At 41.5% G+C, this 12,621-nt stretch overlaps 1 protein-coding gene across 3 annotated transcripts in view; it reads right to left on the reverse strand.

The window, feature by feature from the left end:
- The window catches only part of LRP1B (LDL receptor related protein 1B), a 768,212-nt gene that overhangs the window by 321,513 nt on the left and 434,078 nt on the right, over nucleotides 1-12,621 (reverse strand). For all 3 annotated transcript variants that reach the window (XM_082196914.1, XM_082196915.1, XM_082196913.1), the window contains 2 exons: nucleotides 2,260-2,379; nucleotides 1,156-1,284 (listed from right to left, as the gene is read on the reverse strand). In XM_082196914.1, the coding sequence (XP_082053040.1) occupies nucleotides 1,156-1,284; nucleotides 2,260-2,379 (249 nt within the window). The remainder of the gene's footprint in view (nucleotides 1-1,155; nucleotides 1,285-2,259; nucleotides 2,380-12,621) is intronic.

Raw genomic sequence — 12,621 nt, forward strand, 5'->3', positions numbered from 1 at the left:
TGAAAAGAAATATTGAAATTGATTTTTGCTGCATAATCTTAGTTTGTATTATATTACTATATTTCAAATCCATTGCTGTGGTTTGTGGATCAATATGAAATCTAAACAGGTTTTATTTCTTGGGCTTATAAATGTCTTTATTCCTGTATACTGCTCATAGCTTCATGATCCTATGTTTATTTTAGTTTCAGTATAATAAATTTATGTAACAGTATGAAGACCATCCAATTAACCCATCTGTATGTCCATAAAAAACAGTGCAGCACCATACGTGTCTACTCAGAAGTTACAGTGAATTCAGTGGGACTTACTACATTGCAAAAGTATATAAAAGTATTTTTCATTTATTTTGTTTTTCATTTGCACCATGGAGAAGGGTGGTCTCCTTTTACATCCCAATTTCTTTTTCTTCTCTTTTTCACAGTAAGGCAGAGTGCCTTGTGTGTCATTATGCATGCTGATGGTGAACAGATTGCAGGGGGAAAATAGGCTGTAGAGTCAACACATTGACTAGGGAAATCCTTTCTTCAATTTGACTTCATTAAACCAAACTTGCTAATTCCCTTAAATGCTTAGTTTATTATTGCTAATGAAAATATGCATTAATTATCTAATAAGGCATAGTATTAATATCATTATATCAATGCTCATGGGATGTTGCTAGGAGCAAGGCAGAGTCTCAGGTCTAACATCCAAAGGGAATAATTACTTCCTAATAGTTTCATTTAAGGTGGACTTAAATTATTATAAATACTCATCTGTATGTGGGAGAGAATCAGATGAGATCTAGTTGAAGGATAGAACTGACTGAATTAACCTTGACTGAGTGGAGCTGTCTACTCACATTAGCTAAACTTTTTCAAATGTTTTTGACTAATATAAAGACTACCATCTAATACTTTGGGGGAAGGGTTTTAATCCAGCTTTCTGCTGATGTGTTAGTTTTCTATCTGCAAGGGGTTTGAACTCTGACACCTTGAGGGTTCTGTTCTGGTTTTCCAACTATATAAAATGTAAAAATGAAATTTCATTCATACTTTGGCATAATCTATCACATTTACTAAGGCAATAAGTTTTATCTACTAAAAATAAAGATAAATATGAAAGAGCTGGGGGGGGAAAAGAACTACATAGGTGACAACTGTTTCTCCTTACCTCTTTTAACTTTGCAAGATTTTTTGTCTGGCTGAAGAAGATAACCTTCCACACAGCTGCAAGCATACGAGCCATCTGAATTTTCGCAGGTTTGGCTGCAGACCCCATACAGACTGCATTCATTTACATCTGATGGGAACATCAAAATGGTTTGATTAGAAGCAAGTGTTAGAATGAGAGATTTACATACAAAGCCCCCTTCCTTTTGTCTAAACATCAAGCTTTCTTTCATGTATCTTCTTGAGTCTCAAGCCATATGGTACAGCTAGAATCTGGGACATTAGCTGTCTGAAAAGATGGTCTGAAGAAGAAGAGTTTGGATTTGATATCCCGCTTTATCACTACCCAAAGAAGTCTGAAAGCGGCTAACATTCTCTTTTCCCTTCCTGCCCCACAACAAATACTCTGTGAGGTGAGTGAGGCTGATAGACTTCAGAGAAGTGTGACTAGCCGAAGGTCACCCAGCAGCTGCATGTGGAGGAGTGGGGAATCGAACCTGGTTCACCAGATTACGAGTCTACCGATCTTAACCACTGCACCACACTGGTTCTGACTATCTGAGGGCTACCCAGTAAATGTGTGAAAGTTGATGTAAGAATGTTCACATCCTAGTTAAAAGCAGGATGACTTTCAGATTACTTCCATCAATTCTGTAACTGAACTCTAATAATGTTTTCAGGGTTTCAATGTTCTGTTTTCCCCATGATCTGCCAATCTCACCCCTCCGTTCTGCTCTGTTAAATCAGATCATCCTGGCTAAGCAGCAATGACATTCCATTTCTCTCACTTCTTGACAAAGGATCTTGCTAATCGCAAGAGTGACAGCACTGATTCCAACATTTTGACCTTTTTTAGGACCCCTGCATAAAAGTAATGTCCTGTTTGACCATTGGCTATTTTCTCACTCATCCATGCCCAGGACTGAAATGCTATCCTGTTCTATCACAAATATCTTACTACTTCAAGGCAATGGTTCTTCAGACAACTATGCATTTAAAATCATATGCAACTTCTCCAAGATCTCCTGAAATCAAGATGAAACCCCACCAAAGTAGTTCATTGAGCTCAAGGGCTTAAAAATAATATGACAGAATGGTTATTTACCTTGGCACGTTTTCCCATTGATGCCAAGTTCATATCCTTTCTCACAGTAGCATCCAGTTCTGTTCCTGGATATAGCACATTTGTACTGGCACTGCATTTGTTGACATTTTGGTTGCATTTCTGCAAAAGAAAGATAGTAAAATGTTATCAAAGTGAGCATATTTCATATTATTACTACAGCAACATTCTTGTTCAGTTTTTTTTTTAAAGGGGAAAAAAGTAAATGCATTTACACCACCAGAAGCAGGCCAGAATGGAAAGACCCCAACTCTGACATTCATGATCTTGAGTCTCTAGCTAACACAGTTTTCCTGAGGCAAGTTAATAAGTTCACAGATCAAAGTTTTACCTTTCCCACCCATAAAGCCTTAACCTGAAACACGGGGGAAACAAGAGAGCAGGTTGATCTTTGGAGCTGCATTTGTTCTAGAATAGGGAACCCTTGCTAACCTTGGTGTGTTGTGTGTGTGTGTGTGTGTTCCAAATTTATTGAAGTCCTTCAACATGAGGAACTATGGGCATTTTTGGACTCTTACAATAATGCCCCTAAGCAAGATGGTATTCCTTTTAATCTCCCCTCAACTGCATTCCTGAACAGGAACCCTGTGACAGGGATTTCTTTAAAATGTAATATTTACATCTAAATCCACCAGTTCTTAAACATCCCTTCATATTATACAGACAAAGGTGAAGAACTTTCAAGCTGGTGAAAAAGAAGCCCTACGATCACTTGGTGCTAATTATAAATTGAATTCCCAGTTCCTAATTGGTGGTATTGGCAGCGCTGCCACTACCAGGGTAGAAGGGCAGCAGTAAATCAAACCAAACTGAAGATCTTCCAGCCAGATTATCTATTTAGCCTGTCACAAGTATTATATTCTCCCTGTAAATGGGGGAGGGTGAGGCAATTGCAGCACCGTTTCAGTGAGGTCTATAACTTAGCTATGTCAGTTAACTGTTGCTAGCTGAACAGCAGTTTCTGTCACATGTATTTCAATTCCTATTGCTTTGTTTCTGCTTTGCCTTTTCTTTTGCAGATTATCTTTCTTCTTTCTTTTCTCGCCCATGTCTCCTTTCAGCTACTCCCGAAACCAACTTTCTCCCTAGGTTTTGGCCTTTCCAAGCTTCCTGCACTCCTCTCTTCACTGATACAAGTATTCTGTCACCTCACAGGTGTATATACTACACATGGCCTCCAGCTCTTGCTTCCCCTTCATATCAGCAGGCATTAACAACTTTAACACTCTGGGGCAAATATAATTTAGCTTGCAATTCCAGCAAGTAAGGCAAAGGCCAATATACAAAACTGCTTTAAAATGGGAGTGACTTTAGGGGAGTTTGTATGCTACATTCAACAGGTGTACAGTCTGTGTACATGCCTATACAACCATTGAGCTGTATGTGTTATTCACATGTGACATTCAACAAGTGTACTCTCTCTAGTCTATACACATTTGCTGGCTGCAAAAGGGAATTGCTTCAATGACACTTATTAAATTTGTCACGGAAGCAATTCCCTTTTACTGGCAACAAGGCAAGGCATGCCAGGCATATTGCACTTCCTTAAACAGTATTGTGTTCATTACTTGTTCCTGGTCACTTATGTTCTTTTTAGAATTACCATCAATGTATTGCGTAAGTCAGATTTGAAGTGAAATGTGTGTCGGCCTTCTGAGGTACAAAGGAAGTGAAACTTTCCCAAGGGTTAGTAAACTCTACACATCTTTGTCAGGTATATCCTAAACTGAAGAACAAAGCATGTTTTTCCTTAAATGCAACACCAATATGAGGAAAACCAAAAGATTCATGTCTGAACAAGAGATGCACCCTTCAAGTTTGCAGTTGAACAACAAATGGTTTTAAAACTTTTATGAGCATGGTATAAGGAAGTAAGTGGAAATCACGTAGACCTATCTGCCTTTTCTATTGCACTTTTATCTTTAATCACGGTTCCAGACCTACTTTGCCTCAAGTAAGAAATATGCAACATAGTTATAGTCAGCTCTTTCTAGCTGGCTACTTGAATAAAGGAATCACCTATGACAAGGCCTTTCACCTTTCTAGGGAAAGTCTGAGGCCTACAAAACTTCCCTCTTTACTGCACACTGGTTCTGGCTGAAAGTTAAAGCATGTTTCTATCCCTTGGAACAGGCATAGGCAAACCCGGCCCTCCAGATATTTGGGGACTACAACTCCCATCATCCCTGACCTCTGGTCCTGTTAGCTAGGGATGATAGCAGTTGTAGTCCCAAAACATCTGGAGGGCCGAGTTTGCTTATGCCTGCCTTGGAATGCTGCTAGAGAAGTGGCCACAGCTTATCTACAGTTTCACCAAAGGAAGTAGTAGGATAAAATTGAACTCCATGTGAAATCATGCTTCCCTCCATCCTTACTTTATTTTCACAAAAAGTTGAAAAACTCCATGATGTAGGTTAGGTGAAGAGCCAGTGACTTTGTTTCTTTCAACATTAGAATTAAGCACCGTTCAGTGAAATTAATTGCTGGTAGCTTTAGGACAGCCCCCCAAAAGTGTTTTCACACAATCCTTAGTTCATTTGTGGAATATGCTACTATGGGATGTGGTGATGGCAAGTGACTTAAATGGCTTTGAAAAACAATGGGCAGAATTGTGGAGCATATGTGCCCCAAATAAACAGCAATTGACCCTGACAAGTGGGACCTGCCAGAGCATCCTGGCAGGCGTGGTATGAAGGGGTGGGGCGGGGTGTCGCACGTGTGACACCATGCACACACAACAGCTGCCTCCCCCAAAAAATGTGGGACCCAACTCGGTGCCCCTGCTAATGCTTCACTCTTGTGCATACAGAAGAACCCAGAGCAGAACCCAGAGAACTAGCATTACTGTTAGTACAGACAATGATAGCTATATGGAACATCTAGGATCCAAAGTAGTCAATGGGGAAGTGTGGGCAGGGGGAAGATGAACAACGGGAAAGGTTGTTTGCCTTCATGCCGTACTTGTTGACTGCCTGGAACAATCTGGTTAGTCAGTGACAGAAATCAGGATGATGAACTAAATGGGCCCCTGGTCTGATCCAGAAGAGCTCTCATGTGTTCAAGCTAATGGCCATTCATTTAGTCTCACGGCTACAACTGCCTGAGGCATGAGGTTGCAGAAGCTTTTGTATTATTCCAGTAACTGTTTTGTATGCTTGGCTCAGTTCCTCAGTTAAAACCCATCAGGAATCTCTGACTTTCGCTCAGCTGTGTTCCTAATTAAAAGATCTTGCAATTTCATTTGTCAGTCAAGTTCTCGCTGTCTTATCCTCAATTCAACGAACCACCTCTCACACAACAAAGTCTTTATTGATTTCAGGCAACCTCTCTCTGGGTTTTTGATTTTTTAAAAATGAAAACAAGAGTTACCTTGCCAATCAGAAGTTTGCTGTTAATTCATCTCTTTAGCAATGACTAATAAATTTATTGCCCTCCTACAAACAATGAATTTCCAGAGAAAGAAATCCACTCATAATACAGTAATTCCGGCTAATTACTATCCCTTATTAGCCCTCCAATAACAGAGTGAGTGTGAAGCAAGGGCTTGCCTTCGTATATGGTCTGTTTCCAAATAGTATGCTTATCTGAGATACGTTAACACATTTCAATACTATATTGGAATATCATCCAACTGTTTTGCAAAGCTGGTGTCAGCTACTACAGTGAGAAGGTTATTGGGTGACAAATCTTTTGTAATGGATAGAACAAAATGATTTGTTCAGACAGAATAGCATGAACAAGTTTTTGTTCACTTGTTTCTCCTATTCCATCTCCTCTACCAGCACAACCCTGAGAAGAGCGGAAGCATTCACTTCCATTTTTCATGAACTGCAATTTAGTATTACATCCAAACCTTGAAAATTCCACTTGCACAGAGTTTACCATGATAGTTACCCCTTTTCTGGGTGGGTGGCAGCTGTGGCCCCTTACAGATCATCCGTTATCTCCAGTAGCCAGGATGAACAAGCTTGGCTGGCCCTGTAAATCTTTTTGGCTGGCCCCATTGCAGGGTGGGATTGCCCACTAAAATCTCTAATTTGAACAGGCCAATCAGGGGCCTGCTAGTGGGCGGAGCCTCACTGATGGATCATGATTCGGATGCTTGCACTCTAGTTCAACAGTGACACATAAAAGCCACCTCGGTAGTTTGGAGTCTTGGGGAGGCCATAATCCTTGGCACGACCCTGTCAAAAGTTTCCACCCTCTGGCTGGAGGATGGAATGGGTATACACCCAATGATAGCCTAGCCAAAATCCACCTACATCTGGAATCTTTAAAGTTGTGGCCATTTCTAACCCAAATCATTCTCTGCTTGAGGTTGTTCATTACAGCTTAGCTATAGCCACTGCACAAGGGAGGTGGCGCTGTGACTAGGAACACAACTTTCATCTGTCACTCTCTCATAACTCTTCAGTTCTTATAAAATCGATATTTTTTTCCTTAAACACACAAATCCAGGCAGCTCTTTGCTGATGCCACTTCATGCCTTCAAAGGCATACAACATTTTACCATAAAGGTAGCTTGATTTAGGACGTTGTAAAAGAATAAACAGTAGAAATATATAGCTTGTCATCTTTTACTAGTGACAATAACAATAAACTTTATTGATATAATTTAAACATAGTATATAATTACACAGTTCATTGAAAATTGTTAGCCTGCATGTGTCCTTTTGCAATTCTTATACCCTAGACAGGTTGTATTTCTTCCTCAAGCAAGCATGAAGGAGGGGTCTGCTGAATTCTTGTTGTGAAAGGGGGAGCCTCTCCTAAAATGTAACCTGATTTATTAATCTCTGTTTTATCTTTTGACTGATGAAAAGTATTTCAAAATATTTAAAAGTGGATAACCAGATTCACTTCCTCTTTTCGCTCTTCTAATCACTCAGAGAGGTGTTTTTTAAAATGCGTATTGAATTCCTTCACATTGCCATTTATGTCCCATTGAATTCAGTAGGACTTAGGGGCAGGTAAGATTGCTGTTCTGTTCCCTAAAACATGTTAACAGAAGTTGATGACAGAGACATTAAATCTTAATTCATTATGACGTCAGGTGACCAAGAGGCAGGTTATCCCACCCACCTGTCAAAGTAGGCCTCTGGATGTGGGGACAAGTAATGATCTGGTCTGCTAGGACAAAAAGGTTCACTACCCCCTGCTATATGGGGAGGGGAGAGGTTTTTTTTTCAGATTTCCCCAGAAGGGAATATAGCTCAGCGGCTAGCCATATGGTCACATGAAGAAGATCCCAGTCTCAGGACCTGACCGTTCCAATTAATGCAGCTCAGGCAGCAATGATAGGAAATGATTTTGAGAACAGGATCAATTAGCAATGGAGACAAAAGAAGATGGAAGGCTGAACAGGGAAGAAAGACATAAGGAATATGGTAGCCAAGCCACATGTGGAGAATGAGCAGTCAACTCTCCCAGGAAGTTCATTTTGAGAAAAAAAGAAGCCTTCTCATGAGTGGTGCTTGTTCTCATTTTACTTATTTAAAATATATTTTAATGGCCTTATGATGAAAAATTCCAAGGTGGTGTATAATGGAATTTCTAAAAATATTTACACAGAATTGCTGTAACTTCTTGCTTCTTTTCCTTTTCCTTTCCATTACTATTTCTAAGCAAATGCAAGGTCCATGGGGCTCTGGCTACATTGTTTCCCTGTGCAAAGTACTGCCCTAGTCAGCTGGTTGGGGTTGTCAAGTGATAGTGTTGCTATCACGGTTGCTATGATTTCACAGAATCTAAGTAATACAGTGGTACCTCTAGATATGAACGGGATCCGTTCCGGAGCCCCGTTCACATCTAGAGTTAAATGTAACTAGCAAAGGCACGTCTGCGCACACGTGCGTCAATTTTTGCCCCTTCTGCACATGCACGTGACGTCATTTTGAGCGTCTGCACATGCGCAAGGAGCGAAACCCGAAAGTAACACAACTCGAACGCGCAACTCGAACGTGCAACTCGAACTCGAACGTGCTCAACTCAAAGCATATTTAACCCGAGGTATGACTGTAGTTTAATTTACCTTTTTTATTTCCCAGCATAATATCTACAGTGCCACAATAATAATAATTTTAAAAGACCATAGAGAAAATATAGGTGGATTCTAAACTTGCTTACATTAAGGGAAACCTCACCAGATTCTACAGGCTTTACTTCTAAATAAACTATATTTTGGACTGGAGTCTCAGGACTTGTAGCATTCTTTAAACACAATGCACCTGATTTAATTGAGCCCCACACTACCATAGCTCCAAAATAGTCTGGTTACTTTATTTAAAAAGAAAGAAAGAAAAGTGTGGTCATTGTGCTTTGTTGTTTTGCTCTGCACTTTTGTCTTGGCATGGAGACAGGTTGAACAGACCCATGTCACTCCTTGAATGGATGTACACACTGTCTTCAGTCAAGCTGAGGGCATATGAGAACAACAGGGAGAAGAATAGGCCAGTGAGAGTTGGAGTGAGAACACAGCCCTATTTCACAGGATGAGCCTTCATACTGGATTGTGCTGCATATGTTCTCCTGGAATAACACAATCATTTTATGGAGCTTACGTGAGCATCCTATTTTATTGACCAGTGTAAGAAGTCCTTTTTGGCTGATGAGGTCAAAGTCTTTCATCAGGTCTATGAAGGTGGTGCACAAGGGGCATCTCTGCTCTCGGCATTTCTCCTGCAGCTGACGGAGTGAGAAAATCATGTTGACTGTTGACCTCTGGGCTCTAAAGCCACATTGTGACTTGAGATAGACCCTGTTAGACAGTGACTATAATCTGTTGAGAACTACATGGTTAAAGGTTTTCCATGCAGCACTCAGCAGGGAGATTCCTCAGTAGTTGTTACAATCATGGTGGTCACCTTTGTTCTTGTAGAGGGTCACAACGCTTGAGTTATGCATGTCTTGTGGCATGCATCCTGTTTCCCAACACTGCAAGATAAGGCCGTGGAGTTGCATCATGAGGGAGGAGTTGAGGCTGGCTATCAACACTTCTGCTGGGATTCCATCCCGTCCTGGGGTTTTACCACATGCCTATGAGTTGATGGTGTTCTTCAGATCATCAAGGGAAGGACAGACACCCAGATCTTCAAGACAGGCAGAGTCTGAACGCTGTCAACTGCTATGTCAGCAACCATGTTTTCCTTCAAGTACAATTCTTAATAGTGCTTTCTGCCGGTTGCTTCATCTGCTTGCTGTGGTCTGTGATGATTTCTTCAGACAAGGTTTTCAGTGGTGCAGTTTTCCTGACGGCTGTTCCAAAGGCCTTCTTCATGCCTTCAGACATTTAGTGGGTGTTGCTACTGACAGCAGGCAAGCTGAATGTTCTGACAATCTGCTGGGCATCACTCCTTGCTTTTCTTGGTGCAGCAAGTGTCTTCTTGCAGGACTCATGCTCAACCAGGGCAACTAAACCTACAGCTTAGTGAATGTAGGGAGGGTCATTCATCACACACACACACACACACACACTGTTTCACACAAATGTTGTGCCATGTCTGGGGGGGGGGTGACAAGAAGGCACCTCGTGGCAGTGTGAGCAGCCATCACGCCGCCGCAGCCGCATGTGGAGGACCGAGCACTGTATGGATGGCGGTGGGATCCCTTTGTTGCTGCTACAGCCACATGTAGAGGATCCTCCATTCGCAGCTGTAGCAGCAATGGAGGGATCCCGGCACCGTCCGTATGGCGCTCGAGCGGCAAACCGCTATGTATAGTGCACGTGTGGCGTCGCTACGTACGGCACATGCATCACACATAGTGAATCCGCACATGCGCCCTATGTAGTAATGCCTCGCCCCAGGTGTCACAACACCTTTGCTCGCCCCCAGGGCCAAGTACCATAGCTGTCAACCTTCCTTATTTGGCGGGAAACTCCCATATTCCAGTGACGTTTCCCACTGCTATCCCGGATTGTTGATATCCCGTAAATTTCCCAGATTTCAAAGAAAGCAGCTCCTCTCCCTCCTGGCTCCCTGCTGGCCAGGGAGGCTCCTCAACTGCATTGCTCGGCTGCCCAGTAAGGAGTCTAAGAATGACTGGGGGGTGGAGCTTGCATGCATTGTTCCGATCAAATCGGCTGCGTTGCCTGGGGACTTGCCTTTGCTTCAAGCACTTCCCTGCTGTATCCCTTTGCCGGGTTGCTGCACAGTGGGAACCACCGCTTGAGGCTTTGTTTGGCTTGCTGGCTGGGCTTTCTGCCTTTGGCTCGGAGGGGCTCTATTCTCTCTCTCTCTCTCACACACACACACAGAGAGAGAGAGAGAGAGAGAGAGAGAGAGAGAGAGAGAGAGACTGAATGTGTCACTTAAGCTTATAGTAGGAATGCTGTAGCTTCACACACTTACCTTCACACAATGTGTAATTAACTTGGGGATTTTTTTTTACCGCAAGATGTGGTGAGGTCAGTACTTTAGATTTACAAGGGGATCTGAGAGATGAATGGGAGATACGGTTTGTTAGTATTAATGGACAGCTAAATAGAAACGTAACCCCAAAAGTTAGGAGAAAGATAGCCTGACTGGATAGCTTTGCTCACTAGTAACATTGAACCACGAGGACAAGATGGTTGGACAGTGTTCTCGAAGCTACCAACATGAGTTTGACCAAACTGCGGGAGGCAGTGGAAGACAGGAGTGCCTGGGTCAGGTGAGGCTGCTGATCCCTTATTTTGGCTGCCAATCCCTTATTTTAGAGGCTGCTGATCCCTTATTTTCAAATCTGAAAGTTGACAGCTATGCCAAGTACACTGTGAAATGATAAAACACTATCATCTTGTAGTTCTGAAGCAATGGGTAGCCCTTGAAGTCCTTCCTAAATGTGGTTGTGGACAATGGCAAAAAATGTACATTTAAAGCATGTCTTATTTGCTCTTATCATGGGTGCCTCAAACTTTAGGTACGTTCAGTTCCCAAAGGCACACGCAGCAGCCACTGTTACTTACATTTAATATGTTATTTATCCCTTTTGTAACACAGAATTAAAATGTCTATCCAAAAGGCTAGTCTTAAATCACACACATAAAGTCATTTATGCCAGCAAAGCACATGAGGAGTTCTATTAGCCTCTAAGCTTCACCCAGTAAACCATACAAATGAGGGCAAAAAAGGCTGCTATACTGCGTTCCTGCCAGTATTAAGGAACATCTTCATTCATTATTTTGTTTATTTTTAAGGTGCTTTTTTGAACTATAGTGCTGCTGCTCTAGTTATTTTTAATGGAACACGTTGCATATGATAGAATTATATTGCAGTATCTTTTTTCCCCATTTAAAATGACCTACTACATTATGCTGAGGCATCATCTTCTGCTTTACAAGCAAGAATTGCTCAGTACCATGTTGCCCTTGAAGAGTATAAAGAACTTTAGGACAGATTACTAACACAGCTCTTCTTAGAAATCGCATTCTAATTGTATACCATACATATTCTAATATCATTTGCATATTCAGATTTTCTTTGCCTGGCTTGTGTTTCCATGGATGTGATTGTATCTATTCATGTTCTTTTTATTATTTGATACTCTAATGTCTAGACCTTTATCAATTATATGCTGTAAGCTCCGTGTTGTTTCTCCCCTACCCCCGCCATTTTATATTACCCATTTTTCAGGTACATTTCTTTTGCAGATTAGGCGGTATGATCTAATTTAATTTGCCCTAAGCTTTTTGTCGTTTCTGCAGCATAACTCTCTCTTGTTTTCTTTCCTGACAGCAAAGGATACTATGATTGATAGAATTCAATTGCTGGTTTGAAATAATGCAGGCGGTTCTTATTGTACAGTTGTCGGCCTTTTTATGAGATTTACCTATTGTACCATGAAAAATGCGACAAAAATATAATGATCTTTGGTCACACACCTGGTCCCATAACTCTGCCATGGTAAATATACCATGGAGAATAGATATGGAGATATGAATTGAGATTCATAAGCTTGCTTACCAGTCATAGCTGTGCAGAGTCAAAGGCCAACACAGTAGCAAAATGATTCACATTTAAGATAATGTGAAATACATGAAGAAGACAGATGTGCTCTATTAGTTGTTGCATGAATAAGTTAGAAACTTAGGCAAGCAGGGTAATTACTTTGCTCAGTTCCAGATTCTATCCCATGTCTCCAGGTGTACATCACTGTTTCCTTGCGTATAAGTGAAATATGCTATAATACTATGACAGCCTTCACTAACATGGTGCCCTCCTGAGGTTTTGGACTATGGCTCCCATCAGCCCCAGGCAATTACTAGCATCCCTTTTATGAGTAAGATGCTTGAGAGGATGGTGGGCTGGGCAACTGTAGGCACCCCAGGATGAAGCAGTTTCTGGCCCAGTTTCAGCACCAAAGCTG

The sequence above is a fragment of the Podarcis vaucheri genome (assembly GCF_965113315.1).
Source record: "Podarcis vaucheri genome assembly, chromosome: 1".
NCBI lineage: Eukaryota > Metazoa > Chordata > Lepidosauria > Squamata > Lacertidae > Podarcis > Podarcis vaucheri.